Source organism: Rhopilema esculentum, chromosome 21 (genome assembly GCF_057945365.1).
Source record: "Rhopilema esculentum isolate cy_ngs chromosome 21, ASM5794536v1, whole genome shotgun sequence".
In the NCBI taxonomy this organism is placed as follows: domain Eukaryota; kingdom Metazoa; phylum Cnidaria; class Scyphozoa; order Rhizostomeae; family Rhizostomatidae; genus Rhopilema; species Rhopilema esculentum.
The window spans coordinates 11,877,766-11,904,367 of NC_142835.1; the positions used below are offsets into that span (position 1 = coordinate 11,877,766).

At 37.4% G+C, this 26,602-nt stretch overlaps 2 protein-coding genes across 4 annotated transcripts in view; both read left to right on the top strand.

Moving 5' to 3' along the window:
* Nucleotides 1-54: 54 nt before the first annotated feature.
* Nucleotides 55-21,075, top strand: LOC135684733 (BTB/POZ domain-containing protein KCTD16). Of its 3 annotated transcripts, none has more exons than XM_089115109.1 (4): nucleotides 55-1,744; nucleotides 13,727-13,817; nucleotides 14,903-16,548; nucleotides 17,302-21,075. In XM_089115109.1, exon 4 carries the CDS (start codon nucleotides 17,488-17,490, stop codon nucleotides 18,232-18,234), a length of 747 nt encoding a protein of 248 aa, XP_088971235.1. In that variant the 5' UTR covers nucleotides 55-1,744; nucleotides 13,727-13,817; nucleotides 14,903-16,548; nucleotides 17,302-17,487; the 3' UTR covers nucleotides 18,235-21,075. The 3 variants fall into 3 exon arrangements, with proteins under 3 accessions (XP_088971235.1, XP_088971236.1, XP_088971237.1); XM_089115110.1 differs by lacking the exon at nucleotides 55-1,744 and adding an exon at nucleotides 11,347-11,971; XM_089115111.1 differs by lacking the exons at nucleotides 55-1,744; nucleotides 14,903-16,548 and adding an exon at nucleotides 11,347-11,971.
* An 886-nt stretch (nucleotides 21,076-21,961) lies between these two features.
* LOC135684728 (structural maintenance of chromosomes protein 4) overlaps nucleotides 21,962-26,602 on the top strand; it is a 29,217-nt gene continuing 24,576 nt past the window's right edge. Inside the window, exons 1-5 of the mRNA XM_065200364.2 lie at nucleotides 21,962-22,390; nucleotides 23,421-23,612; nucleotides 24,786-24,962; nucleotides 25,308-25,472; nucleotides 25,964-26,091. Coding sequence (XP_065056436.2) covers nucleotides 22,103-22,390; nucleotides 23,421-23,612; nucleotides 24,786-24,962; nucleotides 25,308-25,472; nucleotides 25,964-26,091 — 950 coding nt within the window. The 5' untranslated portion in view covers nucleotides 21,962-22,102. The remainder of the gene's footprint in view (nucleotides 22,391-23,420; nucleotides 23,613-24,785; nucleotides 24,963-25,307; nucleotides 25,473-25,963; nucleotides 26,092-26,602) is intronic.

Sequence of the window (26,602 nt, forward strand, 5' to 3'; positions counted from 1 at the left end):
CTTCTTAACTTTCCCCTCCTCCTTTTTATGGTTTGGTTTGATTGAGGGCTTGCAGCAGCAAATAAGAAAATAAAATTCCCCTCAAATGTTTCATAACCTCCCAAATGCTAGACATTAACTTTTAACTCGATTTAATTATTGTCAATTCAAGATACATTATTATATAAAACCCTTTAAATAAACTCGTCATCATTGCTGTCGCTAGCCACTGAAACTAACTGAATACCTAGCGTGAATTCAAGTGAAGCAATGGTTTTCAGATATACAAAAGTCCAAATGAAGGGTAATATTGTGCAGACATGGACGGAACAAAATCGATCTTTATTGATGATGTCACAAAAATCTATTTTTAGAATTTTTCAATTTCGCAAAGACTGCATTATGAAATTGCTCCAAATGTGCAAAGTCAGTCGAATGTGTTTCTGGCAGAGGTGTGCTCATATTAGCACAGGCTCTTTCTCCATCAAAGTACTGTAATCTGGTCTTGGTTCATAACCTCACGAACCAGGCCAGAACAATAGTAATCCGTTAGCCAATTTGAAATCTTTCATGTCACCCAACGTTGAACATATTTAACTGATTTTGTATATTGACAGTTTTTATGGTGTCCTTTCAGATTACATGGTCAAAATTGAGAATGTCTAAAAATAGATCTTTGATGACGTCACTGCTGATAGATCGCCTCTACATCTCTCACCACGCGTCCCGATCTTATCCTCCGGGGTCTTCCACTGGATCCCTTGACTTGCCTTGGTCCACTCTGTTACACGCTTCGCCAACCTGCTTTTCTGCATTCTTGCCAGGTGTCCTGCCCATTTTCCTCCTGTGCCTTTTCTGTAATGGACACCGGTCGGCTCGGACCGTCGGACCGAGTCCAGACGGGTGTAATTGTCCGTTGTAAAGAAGCTTCCGTTGTGCTGTGGTGTCCATTTGAAGAGATTCTGCTTTAACTCGGTTGCTTTTTTCAATTGGTGATGCAGCTTACATATTTTGCAATGACACAACCGAGGGGCAAATCCCTCAAGGAAGATCTCGTACACCTTGTGTGAAAATCCTATTGTTTTATATGAAAATCCTCAGAAATCCTTTTGTTTTAGGGAAAATCGCGTACGCTATTTGCAAGCGTGAAGTGTCCCTCGGTCGCAACGAGCTTATGCGATTGATAATAGATATTCAATTGCTGGAGTAAGCCATTTGAGCATTTACGTGGCAATTTTTAAAGATTGCAAGTTACTGATGAACTGTATAACGTTGGTCAACCAAGTAATCTTTAGAAGGAAAGTAACATCGCAAGGGAAGAAAACTATGGTACCTTTATGGACTCACAAAAGAATACAACAAAATTGCTATCAATTTTGTTCAAGAGCATGGTACAGCATCAGGCACAGCGAAGCGTTAAGAAAGATGGGGGTTCTAACAAAGTTGGGGGGCTAAAACCGAATAAAAACAGGTTCATTTCTTAACTTTTTTGCATTTTCGGCGAAAAGTGGGGGTCATGGCCTCTACTCAGCCTCCTTTCTCTTCGGTGCCAGTATACATGTGATATTTTTAATGCCCAAGCCATAGTTATAGGAGCTGGTGGATACTTTGACAACCCCTGGTTAATAGTCTCTTGGCATGTCTCGATTTAGTTATACATTTTGAGCATGACGTAAAGAAAGGCGAATCGTTTGGACTTAGAGTACAGGATAATTTTAGATGGCTGCAATCGAGGCTTTGACTGAGCAAGATATCACGAGGAGAGGTAAAAAGTTCGTTTAATCCTTATAGGTCAATTATTCATGACGAATCTTAATTTTTTGGGTAAGAAGGTAAAACCCTGAGAAGTTCAGAGAATTGGCGTCAAATACATCGATATTTGGTGAAAATCAAATGGGGTAATATGAAAAACAGAATTGGCTACAAAAGTTTTACAAAATATTTGCAAAACACCAGTTTATATATGCCGTGACTTCATGATCTAACTTGTTACTGTAGAAATGCCCGAATTTTTCCGTCCACCTATACCAACCACATCATAAAGCTGACTTCCGGCTCCAAAGATCACCAGAATCGATATGTAACAACGTTTGCACGCAAAGAGAACAGATGCAGTGCTTCAATAGCGGCGCTAGCTACTAGGCTCTGGGGGGACAAAACAAAAGAATTAGGCCACACCCCTTTTTATACCAGAAAACGCTCTTTTACCAACATGGAACGCTAATTTTACCTCAAAGGTAGGCTCATGTCCAACTTATGGTTACGTAAAGACAGTTGAAAATCATAGCATTTTATCTTAAAAAGTATGTTGCTTAAATATTACCCCACCCCTACCCTGGGTACCAGACTCACTTTATAAAATAATAGAGAGTCTGGTGGTCTAGTGCGCCCCATTCTCGTTCTGGTATGCTTATATAAACCAATCAGGAGCGAGTGTACAGATTTCTGTACGTTCAAAGGTCACAGCGAAACAATATACGTAGCTCTGGTGTAAAACATTGAACAGAACACAACATAAATAAATGCTAGCGGCCGTAACGATTGAGTCTGAAGATGCTGTTAAAACTGTACTCAAAGAATATTTTCCGCATGTTGTGGAACTTAACACATAACAGCATTGAAAGCCTTGTTTGTAAGAAAAGAGACACCTTCGCTATATTGCCAACTGGCTTTGGAAAATCTCTGATATTTCAGCCAGTGCCTCTCATTGCAAAGAAATTAGGCTTTGTAGTGAAATGCAGTAAATAAGAAACACCGCAAGGTGCCGAGAACAAACAACAACAAACACAAATAAATCAGTTATGGCTAACATTTCGCCCAGCATACAGGGCTTCGCTTGTCGTATTGGCCATAATCGCTGTGATGAACTTCCAATGTGATGATTCTAAACCCCCGGCCAAACGCTCTCGACATTTCACTCGACCACGCTCGACATTTTGTCGAATCAAATGTTGAGAGCGTTTGGCCACCTTGTCGAGTGTTGTTGAGCCTTGTCGAGCGTTGTCGAAACAAATTTGAACAAGTTCAAAATTGTCGAGTGGTAACGCTCGACATTTCTATTGTTTCAGGTGTTGTCGAAGGTTGTCGAGTGCGTTTTGCCAGGCTCTCGACATTCTGCTCGACTTTTGCGAATCAACGCATGCGCAATATGCAGTATCTGAATTTTGCCCGCCAAAGTTGTGTTTATTTTGTTACGTGATATCTTCTGTTTTTCTGTTTTTTTGTTTCGAATAATTTGAAGATGGAAAGTTGTAGTCAATTCGACCTCACTTACGATGAACGTTCAGATATCAACAAAGAAGGACAGATCAATGCTAGCTCTTCAAGCAGCGACGAAGGGGAATTCGAGGGCCTTGATGACGATAAAGGCAAGAAAATATTAATGATGCTAGCAGATGGCCCCCTTTTTGGCTTTTTCTCGTCTTCGAGAATAATCACAATTAGAGCAACGAGAGCTTTACGTTCTCTTTTACTTAGCTTCATGTTTATCAGAATCAGACAGAACAGAAGTCGCGGGCTTTTTCAAGGAGAATCGCGCGCTCGAGGCAATAGCCTCGTTTGTGAAGAGTCGAGTCAAGTGAAAGTCGAGAGCCATCTCTATGGTTTGGCCACCCCTCTTTGAAAGAGCAATACGTCGCTCAACATTTGTCGAGCGCTGTCGAGTGAAATGTCGAGAGCGCCGCGGTGTCCAAGCGCGCTGCCTTCACACTGAGGAAGTAGACTTTGAAAGTACACACAATTTATGAGGAAAATTACAAAATACTTATTTGAGGGAGAAAAGTCTATTATCACTGTTTTAATAATGTCGACTTTACAGAACTATATGAAATACATTTGCTTTAAGATTTCCCAAAACTCCTCTGACTACTGAATTTCTTTGTTATTTATCCGACAGTCTTGTTTCACGGGCCTAGTCTGTTAAATAGACTTCAGTTCTTTCAAGTAAGTTCACCAGAACGAGAATGGGGCGCACTAGACCAGACTCTCTATTTTATTTTACATATAGTGAGTCTGATACCCAGGGTACCCCACCCCAACAGTTTCTCATCAAATTTAGACAAAATAAAGAATCGATTCTGCCGAGAACTGGGGGTACATGATGCAAATGATATATGTTGCAATTCTTCTTTGCTACTGTTGTGTATGCGCGCGCGATGCCTAAGATCCGCTGCGACCTAACGCTAGACCTAGAGAGCACACGAGACAAGACGCCATGTTTTCACTCCGACCCTGATCTAATCTCCTCTATCAACTCCAATCCGAGGCTAATATAAAATGGTTTATGCCTAATACATTACATTCTCCCTTTTCTTGAAATTGTCCTCTAGGGTTTCTATATGAGTTTTGTAAACGTAACCAAACAAACAATTAATATAAACAATGTTCTTCAGCTTTAGTCCTTCAGCGTAGATGATTGTTCTTCAGTGTCAGCAAAAGTATATGTGATATTCATCCATCAACAAAACAAATATATAATCTTCAAAGTTCCAGCTTCTTGATTAGAATGAACATAAATAGTAGAACTCCAATGTGTTGCTCAATCAACTCGTGCAAAGTCAATCGATATAAATATATACAACCTCCTGTCTGTCCTTTTTATTCAGTTTTTCTTCTTACGACTCCTTCTTATTGGAAATTTCTTCACTTGTACTTGTTCTTGAATGGCTGTTGGAACAGAATCTGGTACAAAAACTGGTGTTCTGTTGCCAATATCTTCTTGTATGTCTTCATTGCTTTGTTCATTCCAATGATCCTCAACAATTCCTTCCTTAAACCTATTTTCACTATTTTGATGCATGTCAGCATTATCACTTTCATGCAAACTAGAATTATTGTTTTCATTTAAGTGTGGAGTGTTATTGGCGTCATTAGCATTAGTGATTGCTCTATTCGGTCTGCGCTCGGAACGCGTTGGCCTTGCGACATTTTGCGCATTGTCAATTAAGAGTTCCTCTGCTAAGATGTCTTCCTCTTCATCTGTGTTGTGTGTGTTCTCCTTTTGAGGTACTGCTTGTCTGTTTGATTCACTCTCATTGTATTTCTTGAGATGAGCTTTGTTCCTGTAAAATTTGTTTCCTCTTTCATTCTCTAGTAAAGCACTTTTCCTGTAGATCTTGATGACTTTGAATTTCTCATTTAACCAATTTGGAGATAATTTGTCATTTTTCCAGAGATTCTTTACTAGCACTGTGTCTTGTTCCTGAATTTCACTGTCTTTTGCATTCCTTTTGATGTCTGTGTAATTTTTCATTTTTCCTTTCTTTTCTCTGTCTTTCCTATCTAATTCTGGGTCTTGTGATTCATCCTTTGCATATTCTGGTATGTCATTCTTGATACCACGTCCAAAAAATACTGTAGCTGGGCACTGTCCTGTTGTTGCATGTGGGGTTGTTCTGTAGAGAAGTAGAAACTTGTTCAGCTCTTCTCTCCAATCTTTTCCTTCTGCGTGTGCACATTGATTTGCCTTTTTGAGTGATCTGTTGAATCTTTCAACTTCACCGTTGACCCATGGTGAATACGGTGTCACATTCCTTAGCTTTATCCCATGTTGTTTGAGGTACTGTTTGAATTCGTCTGAAATGAACTGTTTTCCATTGTCAGCAACTAATTTGTGCACGTAACCAAACATAGAAAATATCTTATCCAATGCTTTGATTACCGTCTTTGTGTTGATAGTTTTTACTTGTGCAACTACTGGGTATCTTGATCTGTAGTCTATGAGTGCTATTAAGTAATCCTTTGTTGGATATGGTCCTTGAATGTCCAAAGCTACTGTGTGCCAATTTGTTGAGGGTATCTTTGTTACCTCAAGTGGTTCAAAATTGACTTTATTGGATCCTGTTACTTGACATGCATGGCAATGTTTTATCAAGTTTTCCACTTCTTGATCTATTCCTGGCCACCATACTTTTTCTCTAAGTAATCCTTTAGTTTTCACAATGCCTAAGTGATGTTGGTGTGCTGTGGCAAGTATTCTTTGTCTTAGATCTGTGGGAATTATAAGCTTTGTGCCTTTTAAAATAATATCATCTTTGATCCAGAGGTCTCTCCGGTTCAGAAAATATGGTTTGTATTGTGGACTTTTTGACCATTTCTCTGATTTGATCTGTTCTTTGATGTTTTTCAATATTTCATCATTTCTTGACATTTCTTGAATTTCCTCTATTGTGACTGATTTAGGAATAGCATCATAAACAATTGAGTTGATGAAATGTTCTGTATCATCACTTAACTTTTCTCCTGTAGCTGGTAAAGGTGAACGAGAAAGTACATCAGATGCATTTGTGTGTCCTGGTTCAAATTGAACAGTGAACTTGTATGGTTGCATTTTTAGTAACCATCTTTGCAATCTTGGTGTAGGGCTTCCTCTTGCTGATAATAGTTTTTCAAGTGGTTTGTGGTCAGTTACTATTGTAAATTCTCTGTCATACAAATAGTAATGAAACTTCTGTGTTGACCAAAATGCGGCTAAGCCTTCTCTTTCTGTCTGAGAATATCTTTGTTCTGTTGGGCTTAATGCATGTGATGCATAAGCAACTGGCTTGAATTGTCCATCTTGTTGTTTTTGAGTAAGGATTGCTCCTAGTCCTACTGGTGAAGCATCTACAATAACTTTTGTGTCTGCATGAGGCTGGTAATAAGCCATTGTGTTTGCATTTGTAAGGCTTTCCTTTAACTTTGTGAAACTTGCTTGCTGTTCCTTGTTCCATGCAAATGTAGTTTCCTTTCTGGTGAGTTTCCTCAGAGGTTCCGTAAGTGTAGCATAGTCTTTGATGAAGTGTGAACAAAAGTTGACTAGACCTAGGAAACTTCTTACTTCTGTTGCATTTGTTGGGACTTTGGCATTGTTGACTGCATCCACTTTGGATTTATCTGGATGAATTCCTTTGTCTGTTAGACAATATCCTGCAAATGTGAGCTTTGTTGTTCCAAATACACATTTCTTTGGATTGATCTTTAAGTTTCTGGCATGCAATGCTTTGAATAGCGTGTCAAGACGCTCTGCCATTTCATCTCTACTCGATGACCATATCAGAATGTCATCTGATATTGACCTTGTGCCTGGGCAACCTGCAATGCTTTGCTCAATAACCTTCTGAAACTGCTCAAAGGCTGAACTGACTCCATACACAAGACGTTTTGATTGAAAACAACCTTCATGTGTTAGAAATGTTGTTATGTGCCTTGATTCCTCTGCTAACTCTAGTTGGTGGTACCCTTCTTTTAAATCAATCTTTGAAAAGTATTTTGCATTATGCAACTCTGGGAGAATTTCTTCAACTTTTGGAATCTGGTGTCTTTCTCTTACTATGGCTTCATTGGCTCTTCTCATATCTAAACATAATCTTATGGTTCCATTTGGCTTTGGTACTACTACTATTGGGTTTATCCAGGTACTTGGGCCTTTAACTTTCTCTATGCAGTCATTTTTCAACAATCTTTCTAGTTCTGCAGAAACTTTCTTTCTTGTATGATATGGTAATCTTCTGATTGGCTGCTGAACAGGAATGACATTTTCATCAATATGTAGTTTTAACTTGTAGTCTTTGAATTTACCCATGCCTTCAAATACTTCTCTGTTGTTGTCCAGAACTTTCTGAATCTTAGGATCTATTTTGTGTTCAGTTGGCTTTTCTTGACTGATTTCATTTACTGATTTGTGAAGTGAATTTGTTGGATCTGCTTTAGAACCTAGAACTGGGCCTACTCTTAAAATATCAAGCTTTTCTGCTGTCTTTTGTCCTAGCAATGCTCCCCCTGAACCTTTTGTGACATAGAATTTTGCTTGGGTTTCTTTCCCAAATGCTTCAGCTTTTGCTCTGAATGTTCCTTTTAGTTTCAATGGTTCTTTGCCTAGATAAGTGAATATCTTAGTCTTGCTGCTTTCAAGTTGTGGTTTTTTTGGCAATTTCTGAAATGATATCTCATCAATGATGTTCAATGTTGATCCACTGTCAATGAGCATATTTATTGGTGTGCCATCTATATAGACTGGATATACTGGTCTTTCCTTGCTTCCAATTTTGAATACTGATGTTTCATCATCACTTGAACTTTCTGTTGTGACTTCACTTGCTCTCACTTGATGATTTTCTGGTTTCTTTGGATTTTTTGTCTTGCAGCATTTTGCAAAGTGTCCCATAATTCCACATTTCATGCACTTTCTTCCTTTTGTCACTCTACAGTCTTTACTGTTGTGATTCTTCATTCCACATCTTCCACATTGTTCCCTTTGTTGAGTGTATTTTTGATTTCTGTTTGCTTGCCTACCTTTGTGCTGGTATTTATTTGGCCTTATTTTATTCAGGTCTGAGAAAGATTCTTTCATTGTGTCAGCTGATGAGCTTGCACCATTTTGTTGTTCTATCTTCTTTGTCTGAAGGTCTGATTGTTCCATGAGCTTTCCTATTCTTAGGACTTTATCTAATGTGAGATCTGGCTCTTGTAGCAATCTTTTTCTAAGCTTACTTGATTTGCATTTTGCTATTACTTGATCTCTTATCTCATCTTTAGTTGCATCACCATATTCACAATGAATGATTAACTTTTTCAACCTAGTGACATATGAATCTATGTTCTCTCCTGTTTCTTGACCTGTTTCATGAAATACACATCTTTCGAATGGAATATTCTTCTTGATATCAAAATGACTATCTAACTTATTTACTGCCTGGTCATATGTTGTGCCTACCTCACCTAATGTTTCAAATATGTCTTGCACTTCATCTCCTACAAGATGCAAAAGTGCTGCCCTCTTTTGGCTATCATTTTGAATACCTGTTGCATTCAGAAAATAAACGAACGATTTCTTCCATTTTTGCCATCTTTGACTTACCGTGGAAGGATCTCCTTTTGGATCAAATTCCTTAACTGGAGGTAATTGAATCGATACTGGTTGAGGTTGCTGCGCCTGGCCTATTTGATTATCGTTTTCTTCCATATCTCGTATTCTCTTGTCGAAATTATTACTTTCTAATCCTTCTTTGGGTTCTTTAGATAACTCGTCGCCATAATATGTTGTGTATGCGCGCGCGATGCCTAAGATCCGCTGCGACCTAACGCTAGACCTAGAGAGCACACGAGACAAGACGCCATGTTTTCACTCCGACCCTGATCTAATCTCCTCTATCAACTCCAATCCGAGGCTAATATAAAATGGTTTATGCCTAATACATTACAGCTACTCAAAATGTCAATTATAAAATTTAATTTCAATGACTTCAAAACAAGTTTAACACATCTAAACATTAAGACAGACGAGTATGTAAAGCCATGTTTTGCATAAACAGAGTTGAGCAAATTAGGGCTACTGACATGAAAAATCAAAATTTTGCAAAAGGCTTTTTCTTAGGCAGTAAACATCACTGATTCTATATCTGCAAATATTTGTTCAAAATAAGGGCCATAAGTTTGTTTTTGGGGGGTTGAGTCATTGGAGATTTTTCGAAAGAGTCTGGGGAGAGTGACGCATTCCGGTGTGTTATTCTATGGTTGATGGTCACAAAACCCCAACAGAGCCTAGAAATGTCCAGCAACCAAAGGTCGGAAAGGAAATTCCAGATTCAAGGGTTTTATCTAACGATGATGAAGTGGTATCGGAAGCGAGGGAACAAGTTTTGAAGACGGGAACGTTGAAATGATGTTACAACCCGATGAGAATGATCCATTACCACTTTCCTTTGATGATGGGTGAACATATGGTGGTGAAGCGAAACCTTCGCTAATCATTCGGATTTTAATTCGGATAAAGATAACAAAAAGTTTTTCAAGGGAGAAACATGGATCGATTTTCTGTTGACTTATTTATACTTTTCTTAACATGGCCTAAATAAAGAACGCCGCGGCGTTTATTGCAAACTTCAAAACTTGGATGCGGCGCTCAATATAGGGCGGCGTTTATCAGAGGGCGGCGTTCAATGCAAAATGATAAGTTTTTAAATGAAAAATGCGATGAAAAATAATAAAAACAGACTTTAAACAATGTTTTCTTCTCCAAAAACACGTATTAAAGATTGTGTGAATAATTTTTGAAAGTTCACAAAAGATGTCTTCACGTTATGGAAATGTCAATGAATATCGATACCTCTGCCTCCGTCAGAGTCCTAAGAAACTTTCATAGCTTTCGAATAACGGTATGTTTTCTAATGAAGCGGCGTTAAATAGAGGGCGGCGTTTATCAGAGGGCGGCGTTTATCAGAGGGCGGCGTTTTTTCCAAATGGTTGACCGAAGGTGCGGCGTTCAATAGAGGGCGGCGTTTATCAGAGGGCGACGCTCATTAGATGAAATACGGTATCTGAATCGCCCCTCGTTCGAGCTCCATACAGAAGCTCTACAAAAGCGATGTCGAATGTCTGTTTCCCTTTGATCCAATTCCGTAAGACAAAGTCGTTTTGAAACTTGGTAGGGTTGTTAAAAAAAGGGTTGTTATAGTTCTTGTACGTAACGTGTGTGTTTTGGGTCAAGTACACACAATCAAATTTATTTTTTCCATTTTTCGGAAATTTCGGCGATTGATTTCCGGGAATGTGACTGTTATCAAAACAGCCAGTATAGCACAGCACAACAATATTTGTCGTATTTAGGTTGTTTTTTGCTATGCCCGATCCAGGGATTAATTTAAAGTGCCTGTGACATGATTTTTTTTATTCTCTCAATTGAAGCGTTGCACTGCTCTTATAGTAGATCTGAACTTTTTTTGAAATAAAAGCGTTTTGATATTGAAATTAGGCAAAATAGTGCGGCCTAGCCAAGTCGCTTTATCATCATTCGCCGTTCTCTTGTGACGTCATGGGAGGAACTAGTTATTGTAACAATGTTAGCGCTACCTTCAAAAATCTCATCCTCTCTGCCACTACTTTCTCTGGAAATATCGCTCATCTTGGACCTGTTAGATTTCCCTCATTGACTACGATACAAAAACTCGAAGGAGGAGGCGATTGGGTCCCTCCTGTGACGTCACTGTCTACTCATTCTGAAAACCAAGATGGCGAATTTTGGCGTAGAAGATTGCCAATAACTTCTTCATTTCTCACGAAAAGTAAAAACTAACCTCAGAAAGAAATGAAAATAACAGGTCTTTTTACATAAGAATAGATTTATAAACCCAAAAGTACGAAAATCATGTCACAGGCACTTTAAGGCTTTTTGGACGAGCACGGCAAAGCTAAATGTGACGAGAAGTCCGTAATTTCGTTTATAACCCTACATAATAGACAGGGAATTTTGTATAACCATCTATCAAACTGCCTAACCAAAATTTCTAAAGTTTAAGTCATGAAAGTAAAAGCAACCGATCTTTTTAAATCTTGGGTGCCCTCCGGCAGCCTGAGTAATGTTTCAGGAAGCATGAACAAGGCTTGCTACTGTTGGGTATCGCCGCATAACCTTAAAACTATGCACACTGTACAACTGAAACTTTGTTTTTGAATGTCAGTTTGTATATTTGAAATTTGTCTTTCAATGTTTTGGTTGATTTCTGGCCATTTCTGCAACAGGATGGAATATATCAGCGATCATAACCACGAAACAGTGTTCGAGTTGCATTAAAAGTCGAGAGACGTCATTCAAACGAACAAGCACGCATTTTGGTTGACGAGGCACATCCGTGCCTGTAGGCATGCTAAATTAATCCCTGGCCCGATCTCTACCATCCTTCAAAAGTTCGCTGTAAACTAACCTTGACGATGCACGAACACACCAAAATACGTCACAAATTCCTAAAATTCCTCTTTGGCTGCGTTTTTTTATTCGAACAAAAACGGACAAAAACCAGTACTTTGGAGCTTGAAAAAATTATGTCAACGAAAAGAAATGCAGAAAATAATTACACCATTCGATTCAACACTGCCAACTCTATACTAGTATGTATTAAGTGAATTTTATGAAGTTTTTTCATTTTCATGTCAGTTATACTTTAACGACAACCTGGATGGAGATGTGATGCATTGTCTTGCGGGTTGGAATGATTCAAATAAAGATGTCTAGGGTTAGGTAAGGAGAAGATATTCAAAAGGACAGATATGTGCACCTTTGTTTTGAATATTGAAGTAACAGAGGATAGTGTGAAGTAATGTTGTTCAGTATGAGAAGAAATGGATGAAAATGGGGAACTTTGTCTTTCAGATTTAAGTAGATTAAATGGAGGATGGTGTGTAGCAATGCTGAAAGAAGTTAATAGAAGCTAAAATAGACAAAGATGTGATGCTCTTCTTACAGGGACTAAGTGGCTAATTTTGAGGTGTTGTGGAAGGTTGAAAATTCCAACTTTACCTGATGAATTTTATCTTGTTAATCTTCTGTACCTACTAAATTGATTTTGAAATAGCCTTATGGCTTATTCTATATTTTTAGGTTCTGTATAGTTACCAACATTTTACTTATATGAATTAGTCTGAAGCATAAAAATATCGAAGAAGATAAAGGAAATCTCTAAATTTTGATTAACGTAACATGAACATTTAATCTTTTCGTAAGATATAAAGCAACATCAAAGCCATACCAGACTAGATCTTGGATATGTTTAATGATAAAAAGTAATGTGAACAGTTTCTTGGCGGTACATAACTTGAAAATGGCTTTAAAAAAGCAAACATTTTACTAGCAGTTTTGGAATCGATCTACATACAAACGAAAAAGCCGCCATTGTGTAGACAGAAGTAGTTCGTTCTCTCTCTTGGACTCCAGTGGCAATTTTTCTTTAGGCACGCGGCACTGATTGGTCAACTATACCGGTCTTGTGCTTGCGTTTTCTGATTGGCCTATTTCGATCTACAACTGGGTATATATTTTTCATCGTGTTCTTTCGGACCTTCATTCTGACGTTTTATGCTCTGAGGAGCGTCAGACGAAAAAGCTTTTAGTTAATATGTTGTGAAATGTTTGCTTTTTTCAAAGCCATTATGAAAAGTAATATTCTTTTAAGACAATTAACAGCAATTCTGCAGATCAGTTTCATATAAAATATATTTTTAGCAATATAGAAGCATCAAGGAATTGACCATTTCATCTTTTGTTCTTGATCGAAGGAAAATTTTTACAATTTTTAAAGGCTCAATGTCCTTTGTTTCTTGGAGCTGAAAAAGGTGATCTGACGGCAAGTGCATATGCCCGATTCGTAAGATAAAACATTCTCATTTGATCAATGTGTTTGTGGCTTCTCATTAGCTTTGTCATAGCAATTCATGATAAGATTCAAGGAGGTCTACAAAGTGCAGAGGGAGCTTAGCATACACCGGTTAAGAAGCGTTGAGAATTTCTAGCAATGAAAGATCTTTAATGTTTTCAATTGAATTGGCTACTCGATGTTTCTTAAAAAATTTCCACTTTCAATTGTTCTGGAATGATTTTTGAAAACTTCAGGCTCAATCAATACTGATGGCAAAATTTAAACTTCTTATCCAGAAATTCACCTTGCCTGTTCAAAATAATTTAATTCAACTTAACCTGTGTCAGAAAGGAAACAAACGATGCAATGGTGCAATTTGAGATCCAGCGGAGACAGGTCGTCACAATTAAAAACGATTAGAACATGTGCCTGCTCCAGAGTTTGAATTTTAATAAGATCTAAAATTTTTACATTTAAAATCCCAAAATCCTAGGCTATAAAATTCACATATTTGGTCATAATAGTTAGAAAAAATTCCAAGTGAACTTTTCAGTTTTCCAACTGCAATTGGTTTTTCCAACCTTTGGGGGGCGTCGTGCCCCCAACACCCCCTATTCTTTACGTGCCTATCTTCTTTGCAGGTTGAAGTGCTTCAAACAGAGGACGACGTGAAGAATTGTTTGGCAGGAAAGAGAATGTTCAAACGGACGAGCATGGGGACCTTTTTTGCAGGTGAGGCGAGATTCAATTGACCGAGGATGGTGTTTTGCAGATGCAGATGGTTGAAATAAAATATGATATGAAGCAATTTTTTAAAGATAAGAATTTTCCTTGGCGTCAAGAAAAGTGTTCATTTGTACACCGGATAATACTTCTATGCTTTGAAAACCTTCCGCTTTTGTTGAAAAAATCGTCAGTTTTCCAAGGGAGGTATGAACACTGGCTAGCATATGTCTTTTCTCAGGACTTCTTGCATTTAATCCCAGTCATCTCTCAGCTGTAACTAGCTTTAATCTGCTATAAAATTTACTTTGAACCGCCTAAATTGTTTTCTCGCAACTATTATCGTCAAACAAGATCTTTTTTCGCATAGAACATATTCAGTGCTTTTGAAGGATGTGCAGAATTTTCATTGTACTTACTTTTAAACGTTATTGCAAGGCTTAATCATAAGTTTATGACGTCATCATCCTCTACATCAGGTATCCGGTATATTTCGAACAGTAAGATCCAGTATTCGTTTTCTCAAGCATAAAAAAGTGAGCGTAGATGTACTGGGGAGCATACATTTTGAAAGGGCATTCCACTTGTTCCTGCGGCCTTGTTTCGAAGCGATGCATGTCATGGCTTCTGGTGTGCTAGAATTTTTTTGAGAAGCCTATCATAGTTTCGAAAGCCAGCCGCTGTTATGAGAAGATAATTCACTGCTGGACCTTAGCGGTTTCTTTAATAAGCTTAACACAATCTACAACTTTCGCGTTTGGAGTCCTTCAAAAGGCCAGCATTCAATGGTTGCCTCTCCCCGACGTTCTCCTTTCTGGTGTTTTTTTTGGGAATTTTTGGGAACATCATTTGGGAATATTCGCATTAGTAATGTTTCGATTGCGTATTAAAGGCACATGTCCTGTTAAATCCCGTTGTGTGCCTTTTCATAGAAATGTATTTGTCTGTCAACATGTAGTGTTACAATTAAACTAATTAAAGCCAACAGAAAAACAAATTACAATTTTCTTGATTTTCGACGTTCGCATTGTTTGTGAATTTGATTCCGTATATCTTATTGGCGTGTTGAACACGTTTTAGTCTTTGTCTTACAGATCACAGCGATAGCCTCAACGAAGGAGTATATTTTGCGCGCTACGTATTCGGGACCTCGGCCCGTTGGCTTATCGATTTTAACCGTTGGCAGAAGAATCCCGAATGTTACACAATGCAAAAGGCTCTTTCTAGAAAACTGTTCAAAAGGTAACGAAGGTTTTAGCAGGTTTCTCAATTCAGAAATTGATATGTCCTGGCTATTCATATTATTTTTGACTTTTCTTAACAGTGATGCAAAACCGGTAACTGCTCGTTAAAAAGATTTAGCTGTATTAGCGTCCCAAATATAGCATAAAACATATAAATTTGCAAACATAAGCAAACATAATATAAGTTGTGTAACTCTAGCCTGTGTGCAGACTTTACTATCCGTTGCGAAGGAGAACCAATACGGAACTATGTAACTTTTGTCTTTGTGCTATCTTCTGAGGAAGTTAAATTGAAAGAAGTGAAACAGCAGCATTGCAAGAAAAGTATTAATTGTGATGATATTGTGATGGCATGTTGTTAATGTTGGTACTTTAACAAGGAGGTTTCTTTTAGTTTCTGCAGAAGTAATATTGATTTGTATTGAAATATATTAAAATTTAAGTATACTAGAGCTTTTAGTCTGACACTCTTCAGAGTTTAAAACGTCAGAACATAGATCGAAAACTCTACGCTAGGAAATAAGTAATCAGTTGTAGACCGAAATAGGCCAATCATAAACGTGAGCACATGACTGTATAGGTTGACCAATCAGTGCCGTTTACCTATTGATGAGAATGTTATACTCGTCGAGTCTTAAGGTGAAAACGAACTATTTCTGTCTACACAATAGAAATTCTAAAACTAGTACATTAACCTAGAAACTTGGGCACCCTAAAAGCTATATTTGAAGCAAGATGGCAGGCTCTCTAAATTCAAAAGCTTGCTATAACACTAACATTGTTTTACAACAAGAAACCTGTACTCTTTGATTGCTATTTTTATTGCTAATTCCTGGCTCAAAAAACAATTAATACTTTGTTATAATTAGTAGCTCTCGGCTCGATGTATTTTCATGTCTAGTTTGATTACAGCGGGTGGTTTTTACAAACCTCAATAAACCATCACTCTAAAATCAACTTTTGGAAGATAAAAGCAAAAAAATGTTGTAATTAGTTACTACCGACTGGTTCTTTATTAGCATAGTGTGTTTTAACAGCTTCAGCAGAAGGCAACGTAAAATAAAATTGCAGGTGGCTTTATGTCTAGGGATTACCTAGTGTTTGGATTTCATGAAAAATTAACACTTTAATTGAATTGACATGAACAAATTTTCATATTTTTGTATACCATTTGAATAGGAAATTAAAAAGTAGAACATTGAGTCCCGCTACTATTGAAAAGCAGTCGAACTTTTATGACAGAGTTCCGCCAATGATTTTGTCGGTACATTTTCTCAACCTGCTAGATAGACTGGCAAGGGTACTGAGTGGCTGTGCACATCTGGTTTAAAGTGGATCCACTGTTGTTACGCTTCAGAATGTGCTGCTAGGTTCAATTTGGCACAAGTTTGCAACGTGTCAGCTACCAAGGACGGCAAAAGCTCAACTGAATGCCTTTGACAAAGTGAATTTGAATCTCTTACAATCAAGATCAGATCGTCTTGAGCCAGCTTCGTGTAGGTAGAATTTTCATCACAATTTGAATTTTTAAAATTGTTTGCCCTATTTTTACCTTTTAAGGAAAACATAATACTTTACAGCATTCCAAATTTAGCTCATCATGTAATGGCTAGAAGGCCATCCTTACTTCCATTTTTGTTGCTGCTAATTCCTTCACCTTAAAGGGCATATTTGCGTCAGATTAAAAGCAGCAATTGTTCTCTATCAGCTAGCCGTAAATGAATTTAACTAGCATGTACCAATTGCCTAAATTGTAACATTTTTCAGAAAAAGCTTTTTGCAGTCATCCTGTCAACGTCATAGTTTTTAGCATTTCTGAATTAGCAAATCGTTCTCATTTTTGGATGTCTTTAAAACTCAAAACCCAAGAAATTGCTGAAACAATTTCTTTATAAATGTTTGATGCTCATCCGCATGAACAATCTCAATTTCTGTTTGCATGATCTATAGCCGTGATTACAACAGCAGGGTATTGATAGAGGCTGAGGGGATGCCTTATTTATAAGTGCTTGAAGAGATTCTGATCAGAAAGTCTTAATGTCTTCGAATATAAAACAGCTTTTCTTGCTTCCTCGTTGCTTTTATTACTTTTCAAATTGGTAGTCATTCTTTTGATAGTTGAGTCATTTTCTTTAGCAAATGCAGATGAATTGATAATATCTCACCAGCATACTTTCCATGTAAAACAGATATGGTAAAGTAACAGGTCTTTTCCCGTTCATTTCAATGACAAAGTTTCTATGTTTCAGATGGTGTAAAAGCCAGATGACTAGAGCACCTGTTGTCAGCAACACCAGTGCATTGTGGCTAAGTGGAGGTATCAAAGCTCTGTTATTTATTTGCTGTCTACATTATTAAAAGAAATTGGATACTTCAAATTGCAGTTCTCACATGATTTATTGCCTCGGTTATAATCAAAGCAATATTTGTGCGCAATGAGTTATCTTTGTTCATCTCGAGTGGATACAGGGAAGGAGAAAATAGAAATCAATGTTGGTGGAAAGCTGTATTTGACATCACTCGACACACTAAGAACGGACAGGCGATCTTTCTTGGCGACCATGTTTAATGGCAGCGTGCGGCTTCAGCGTGATTTGGAGGGACGCCTTTTTATTGACCGTGACGGCATTTTATTTGCACATATTCTTGATTACTTAAGAAGCGGCCAGCTACTACTTCCTGAACGGTTTAACGAGTTCGATAGGCTGGAACAAGAAGCGCGCTATTTCAAGTTGAACGGACTGTTAAAGGATCTTAAAACTTTTACAAACAGCAGTTTCTTTGGAAAAACTGTATACAGGCAGGCAAACTTTATAATGGTAAGTATTCGCAGCACATTCGCGTTTGGAGCTCGGGAAGTTGTTGATGTAGCTTTCCGCAAAACGCCTAGGATTCTTGTTGCTGGGCACGTTGGCCTTTGCAAGTCAGTGTTCAAAGGAACACTCAATGATTCAAGAGACCCTAACTTAGAATCCAATGGCTACACATGCCGGTTTTACCTGACGCACAGCAATCTGCATCAAGCATTTGAACAGCTTTATGACAACGGTTTTTATTTAGTCAGCTGCAACGCTGGCAAAACAAACTATGAAAAACTTCCCAACCTTAGGCTAGGTGAGGAAGATAAGTGGAGCAATTTTGAAAATTTTGTGTTTTCAAGAGACAACAGTGAACAGACATGAGCAAATATTTGCAGGCATGAACAGACAAAACTTTCTGGAGTTTTCCTGCAAGAACATTTCTATCAGCTGAAGTATATGTCTAGTGTTTACTGTAAAAACCAATGTTTTCACGGAAGATCATCAGATTTCCAGAATTTAGTTTTCGTCTTCAGTCATTAAAATTAGGTCATCATTTTTTCCACAATCTTTTATTTTCCTCCTTACAGTGAATACATTTAACTCTCTTTACACAATAAACATCTCACACCCAATGCTACGATTTCATTCAATATAGAAGAAATTCAAAGACCATCCTAGACCGTGAACAGTATGATTTTTAAGCACATCGCCCGCGCCGCAAAAATATGCAGGGCACTTTGTTATGCAAATATTTTACCAAATCTCACCAATCAAGGATCAAGTTTTCACATATTTGTGCGCCACGAAAAGTCTGTAAACATTATGTTAGATTACTGTGCCGCACAACTGCTGGAATGGGAAGAAAGTGGATGTGGTTGGAAGTTGTGAAGGAGAAGAATCCCAATTCTTAATCTATACGGAAGAGGTGCACAGGGAGTGTAAACTTATGAATCTCATGACATTTTCTTTCAACTGCGTGTTGGATTTGCTCGGAAACCTTTAAAAGGACAAAATGTTTGACTAAACATTTTGAACATTTCAAAGCTGGCTAAACTTTGAGATATTTCCCAGTCCCGTCACCACTCGCACAAGCCCGTAGTCAGGCGTGGTGAGTAGGGGTGGCAAACACCCCATGTTCAATGCAGGCAAAGTTTAAAGTGAAGTTTTTGTAGGGGTAGGGGAGAGGGCGGTGGCTAGAGTTAGTGGGAACAAATATCATTGTCGGTTCTGACAAAATCAATAAAGTGCTTGGGAACAAAGGCCCTTCTTCGATGAATGTTGTTGACCACTGATTGTTCCATTAGGTGTCTATACTATAGAATATTGTCCACAAAATTTCTTGTTCACACAACTTGTGATTTTGAAATGTCCTGACCACGGTGAAGTTTTTGCTTGGCAGCGAAAGTTTTTTTGAGCGACAGGAATGATCTTAAGTTCTACATGTGTAATATTAGACCCCAATTAGAATCTTTCCTTCCGTCAGCATTAGCTTGAATCAAATTGATCAAAGTGTATCAGTCTAATCGAGTTTAATCGATCAAAGTGTATCAGTCTTGCTTAGCGGGACAAATAGCAGTTAGAAAGTAAACGCTTACAAGGCATGAAAATAATATTTTAGACCAAAAATCAAGATGACTTTCTTAAGCAAGGTGAATTATTATTTTTATTTATAGTGGTTGAAATAATGGACATAGTAAACTTTAGGGTTTTTTGCCTTTAATGTTAGACTTAGTTGCCCTGGTCCAGGGTAGGGGTCTGGGCCTCATTCATGGCTCCACCCTTGACCGTGAGGGAGGCCCCCTAGACCGCCTGTAGGGTAATGTTAATGTGCGACCGTCAACTTTTATGTCCACCCCTGGTAACATCTGCAGCTTGGCAGAATAAAATGGCTTTTAATGATAAGGAAAGTAGAAGATAATGTTGCTACGGAAACAGGGAGAGACATCTGTACGTTTCAGCTAATCAAAGTCGACAAATTACAAGTGAAGTTTAAAGACTAAAATTGAAAGCTAACTTGTATCAAAAGTAAGTTATTTCTAAAATGCTATTCCTGGAAAGTATAGAAGCAACAAAGGTAACAAATAGAAACGATCTGCGTCACTGTTCACTGCTGTTCACTGCAGAGTTTATTTGATTTTGATATGAAAGGTTTGGCATCATTTTTACTTTAAGCTACTCAGTTTTCGTTGTTTACGATTATAAAAAATCATTTTCATTTTCGTTGAATATGTAAACATGAGCTTTTTGCTTCGTTTGGTATAACATTTGTTCATAACAGGCTCTACAGGTATGCAAAAAGCAAATTTGCTGGTTTCTAAGCTTTAAATGCACCTTGCATATTATACAGGTATGAATAGATGAACAGTCGAAAGTTCTATGGTAATTTGAGTAAACAATAATGTAGATGCTTCATATAATTGCATCTTTATGATTTTTACTTCGTAACTTTCAAATATAGTTTTAATAAGAACATATAGAAGCTGTGTTTATCAAGCAGTGTCCTTGTTTTTCACTCAACTTGACCACATTACAGACTGGCGATTCCTTCCTACTCAGTAAAAGTCTGGTCATGCCAGGGGCTTAGAGCCAAACCCTAGGATCTGTAGTCCATGTCCCTAAGCATAAGACCATCATCACGCCTTGTGTATATTTGCTTTCTTAAGATTGTATCATTTCCAATGACGTAATGTTAGCCATATTCATATTCACAGTAACCTAAATATGTTTAATTAGATTCTTGGTGATATATGCTACTGTCTGACTGTCACCCTGTTTTTTTCTTCATTGACTACTTTCAATTGTGGTTTCATTTGGCAAGAATGCGTTCGTTGACAACTCTTTGTAATGAAAATGCATTTTACCAGAACATTGAAATCATATAAAATGGTACTCACAGCCAAAGGTACCGGAAACACTGTAATCGGTTTTTATTCAATCATTGAATCGCATTCTTTTAACCATTTTAACTCATCAAATCAGGCATTTACACTTAAAATGGTAAATATCACTTTTCCTCTGATGAAGCCACGGATGCCGGGGCGTAATATTAGATAATATTAATTTGCTTGTGCTTATTGTTGTTTGTTCTCGTCGCTTTGTGATGTTTTTTATTTTCTACATTTTTATCGACTCTTCACCGCAAGCATTTCATAGGAGTCCATCTAGCAGCCTGTTAACTGTGGCCTTGTCAGGATAGAATATCATTAAAATTAATTGTTATATTACAGAGCTATTTCTCCTTAAACTGCAGTGCTCATTTTCGGATAATGTGTTTTCTAGCTAATTTTAAGCCTATATTTATAAAATACACATATTTCCTTTTAAAATCCGACATACACCTACAGATCCTTGGAAATTACTGTATTTATTAGTGAACTCGTGAGACGCAAATGATTTATCAAGTTATAAATGCAAAATAAGTTTGTTTTCTAGCGAGTTTGCTATAGCACGGAATTTAGATTGCATACGAAAAAGACTGGGAAATGCAACTGAAATGCAGCTGCTTTTTCTGCAAATTAGGCTCTTTATATACAGCTTGTTTTATAAAGAAACCTCTGCCACAATTTCTCGTCTAAAGACGCCTGATTATAATGCTGGGAAGCGATGACAAATACGACACTATTTTATTATCTAAATGTTAAAGAGATTACTTTTGGAGTCTTTTTACTTCAAATTCGATTGGTCTGTTCCTCTCTGCCCCCTCAAGCAGGACAATGAAAGAGGAAATTCAGGGTATTTGCAGTTCAAAATATCAGAATTTTGCACTTAACGCATTTGATCTATTGAACACTCGGGCATTCATTTACATTTTTCGCTTAAGGGGGCAAGTATTGGGGAGGAGGGAGTTTATCAGAGAGGGAGTTTCAGGCTAAAATTTCTTCTAAGTCAACCCACTTTAAATCTGAAAAATACAAAGATTTATCAACTTCTGAAAAAGTATCCACGTCTATATCCAAATCAAACTCAGTTGATAGATTCTCCTCCACTGCGGAACCTGCCATTTTAAAATGATCCAGTTTCTCGTTGTCATCATAAGATATGACGGTTTTAGATATGGTCGACAAGGGCAATGCGGGACATCGACTGATTTTATGACGATATCATCCTCGACATTGCTTATAAAAACGACATAAAATACGAAAACTCACCTTTTTCAATATTTCTAATAATTGCCCTAGACATTTGCGGGAAATTGGCGTTTATTTAACAAATTTGGTTTTCTTTGGGGAGTTTTTGGAGAGGTGTTGTCATGTTGTTATGGCTCGAGATTTCCCTTGTTGTGACGTCATTTGTTTCCAGTCTGTTATATTTTTGCATGGACATTTGGCGCCAAGAATTTGGAATACTGAAAATGGCGGCGTCGGATAACAGTATGTCGTCCGAAAACGGAATTGATGATCAGAGCAAAACACCGCCTAAAGAGAATGAAGCCCCGAAAATACAACAAGAAAGCAAGCAAAGGCTTGTGATCACACATATTGTCAATGAGTTTTTCAAATCATATGCTGGAAAACAAGTTTTAGGCCCATTTCACAAGGTAAGTTGATGGTACACGATGACTGTTTATTGCCAGGAGCCTGAGCGGTAACATTGTTTGAAATGCGTTTGAAGCCGAGACTCTTGCTATATTCTCAGCTATTTGAAATTTCAAAAGCCAGTGTAACTGCCATCAAAAGGACATTATGAAACCTCCCTGATTGCAGATGATGCATGGAGGACCTCAACTTTTTAAAGAACAGGATAATTGATTTCCCTTTGTTGAAGTTCATTCCCCTGTGCTAAAGTTCAATCACTAGCTTGGTTCATATAATTTTGAAATTATTTTTTTTCCGATTTTACTCAACAGACTCCAGATGCTGAATTTTAATCAATTTTTTTAATAAGACAATCCCAATTATAGCTTATAAATGTTAATTTCTGACCCCAGATAATGGATGGTGTTGAATGTAGGCAATACCTTCTTGAGGTTTCACCAAAAATTAAAAAGGAAAACCCTTGTTGGGTAAACCTGGAAAAGAAGACTATTATGTTATTTTGATTATGAATTCTGTTTGGTATAATCACCATTTAGTCAGTTTTGCTGGCTGGACCCACACATTCAATCAAGTCATGTTTTTATAGTATAATCATGTATGCATGAGCATTGTTGCTCGCAGCACAAATGCCTTCACTTGCAGATCACTGCTGATAGTGAGCTGTTGGCCTGCTGTTGGTCACAGCTACATATAGACATAATAATACATGCCAGACTGGAAACTTTGTTGCCTGCCTCAAATATATTGCCCACGCTGACATCTGCACACTTTTTCATAGTGGCCACTTAAAATCCCTAGATAATAGCATTGAGCATTATTAACTCTAAAATGACTAAAAGTGTATGACTTCAGACGCCTAGTCCCAAACATTCAAAGTAAACTAGTCTATGCAAGAGACAAAGTTTCCAGTCCTGGCATACATGTTTTCAAACCTTGGCACACTTTGGTTATAGTATTATTTTGAAACTCCTTTTTCCTTTTTCGAATCATAAACCTTTTCATTTCAAAGGTTTTTTCCATTTTTACCCACAGAGTTTTTCTTCTATTGTTGGACCAAATGGCAGTGGCAAATCAAATGTCATTGATGCTATGCTGTTTGTCTTTGGATACCGATCCAAAAGAATTAGATCCAAAAAGCTGTCATTGCTTATCCACAACTCCGATCAGCATTCAAATGTACAAAGCTGCACAGTTAGTGTTCACTTCCAAATGATTGTTGATTTGGTAGGTACTTGCTCTTCTTTGTCACCAAAGTTTGACACTTACATGTCTCCATATTTATTGTCTAGAAAGTACTGACATCTAATCCCAAACTCTCAACTCAGGAAGTGCATATATATAGCTTTTTTAAAGAAATTGAGAAAAGCAGTCATCATTTTCTGAAGAATCTATTGTGAATAGGTGAAAATATTCTGCAGCACATCAGAGAGTTAAGCATTGCACATGTGATAATACTTATTTGTAATGATAGATTCAATGGCCACAAGCGTGAATGGCTGCACCATTTTTGGTTTGGTAAATTTTCAGATTATTTGAATGCACAACAGCAATTTTTAAAACAATTTTTGGTCAATATTAGCGATATTATTGAATCGCGCTCCTTGTGTTTTGGTTTTGAACAATTATTATACCAAGAGCCTTGCGGATTCGAAATCGATTGATATCAAAATAAACGGTTGCTTCTTTTAATCCCTCTTTCGAGGAAATTGTTATTGCCAAGTTAAAGCAAACACCTCTTGAATATATTTCCGGTCAATAACCAATAAACTGTCATTGCGATTCCTGATTGTTATAAGTTTTTTAAATGGCCAGTAATTCAAAGGGTCAAGCCATAGAGCTATCTGCTTTCGCAAGTATCGCAAGGACGAAGTTAGCGGATCAAAGACCGAAAAATGAAATGGGAAGACAATGATGGTTTCGATTTGGTGTAAAGTTTGCTCAAAACACAAAAGCGTTATTTTATCAAATCCTCTTTGTAAAGGAAGTGTCAGGAAAGCAATTGAATCGTACGTCAATGGAACGAATTTTGATTCTTCCACTTCTTCTGACTCTGATTCTTCATCGGAATTTGAGCTGGACATTATCGAACTTCAACAATAATGTGTTTTTTTGCTTTTAGTGCTCTATTAAGTAGTTTTTTTAGATATTTCTAGATACAAAGTATTTATATGCAAAAACATGCCATTTTTGCCTACTTTGACGTTAATATATTTTTTTGATAAAACGCGCACCTTAGCAAAGCGAGGCGCGCGTTTGAGCACGCGCCCGCTAAAATGCTCACGGAGAGGCCTGCAATAGAAACTTCATTGGAAATCAATTCTCTGGCAAGCCTCCATTTCCTGTTTAGAAAAATTATATCTTTATGATATCAAATTACTTTATAATATCAAATTTCAGCCTGGTGATGAGTTTGAGATAGTCCCTAACAGCCAATTTGTAGTGTCACGGACAGCAAGAAAAGATGGCTCCTCAGACTATTATGTTGATGGCAAAAAGAAAACATTTAAAGAAGTTGGTACTCTGCTCAGACAAAGTGGCATTGATCTTGATCATAACAGATTTTTAATTCTACAGGTCAGTTAATCAGCTTCTAATCAATTTTTGCATTTATAAAATTGATAAGTATATTAACCTTCTTATTACTTCAGTTAGTTTTCTTCTGCCACTGTTTTGGAGTAAATGCCCAACTTATTGTTTCCTTGCACTCAGTAAGCAATAAAGTGAGTTTAATTGTATTATTAAAACTATGGAAAAGTTCAATAGTTGAAATAACATGTATCATATGAAAGTATATTTTTGGGTATGTATGGAGTGAAATAATGTGATTAAAAGCTCAAATTAGCTTGTAGCATTTCATTATGACATTTTGTCCCAGAGATTGTACTTGATGATGTAACTCAAAAAGTTTGCTGCCTTTAGGGTGAAGTTGAGCAGATTGCGATGATGAAGCCAAAAGCAGAGACTGAGCATGATGAAGGCATGCTGGAATACCTTGAGGATATTATTGGTACTAGTCGCTTCAAAGAGCCGATTGAACAACTTGCCAAGGAGGTTGAAGATCTCAGTGAGAAAAGGAAAGAAAAGGTAGAATATGTTTCTTTTAAATGCTGTAGTGTCAAGGCATTAAAAAGCTGTAGTGTATAAGGAACAATGCAACGCGACAAGAATAAACAACAACAAACACACAAATCAGTGATGGATTTTTTATGTGTTTGTTGTTGTTTATTCTCATTGCGTTGCAGTGTTCCTTATACACTACTATTTTATCGATTTTTCGCTGCAAGATGTCCTCTGGAGTCCATCAAGCAGCTTGCTATTGTGGCCTCTCCTTTATTCACACATTAAAAAGCTGTACCAGTTATGAATTGGCATGTTGAAGCATTTATACATAACATTGCTCAACATTCCTCATTCTGTTTCTTTTTTACAAATCTAATTTTAGGGTGGGCCTTTTTCTTGCAAATTAAGAAACTGAGAAAATAAACCACTGCTGGTGGCAACATCGTTGTTCTTATGGTACTAATCATGCAACTTTTTGTGCCAATAAGCATATCATTTTGGAACCCTTTTTTCAGCTTGAAAGAGTGAAAGTTGTGGAAAAGGAGAAAGACGAATTAGAAGGTGCCAAAGAAGAGGCAATGCAATTTTTGTCTTCAGAAAATGAAATAACAAAACTGCACAACTGCTTGTATCAAAAATACTTGTACGTAAGCATTGAAATTTTTGCAATATATTGCACATTGCAACTTTTATTGCCTACTTGGAATGCCCTTACATAAATTGACAAATTTGTCCTTTTCAGCTTAAATAGTATGAATTGTGACCAAAGTTTGATTCACAAATCTGTTGTTTTCTTTCATTTCAATGTTTTAGTTAAATCATCATCATCATCAGGTACCATCTTCTATCAGAAGGTTGGCTACCATGACTCTCCAACTATCCCAAAATCTGAGTTTTGGTTTGTTGTCATGGTCATAGATAAACCTAAGGGGCTTATAGTAAAGATGGGCCCCAGAACCACCTCTACAGTGTTTTTAAAGGGACACCATCCCTCTTTCCAGGAGTTCTTCTGCCCCAAGCCGTTGACCCCTGGAGTCATAGCTCATCTGCCCTCCTTTAGTTAAATACAGGGGAAAAATTCCCATTTAATGATAACATACCAAGATCTCACTTAAGGATTTTTTTTAATGAATACAATTCTTCTTTTTTGTATT

What these genes read in the sequence shown, in the direction of transcription:
- LOC135684733 (XM_089115109.1), top strand. Translation starts at nt 17,488, where the DNA reads ATGAGTTATCTTTGTTCATCTCGAGTGGATACAGGGAAGGAGAAAATA.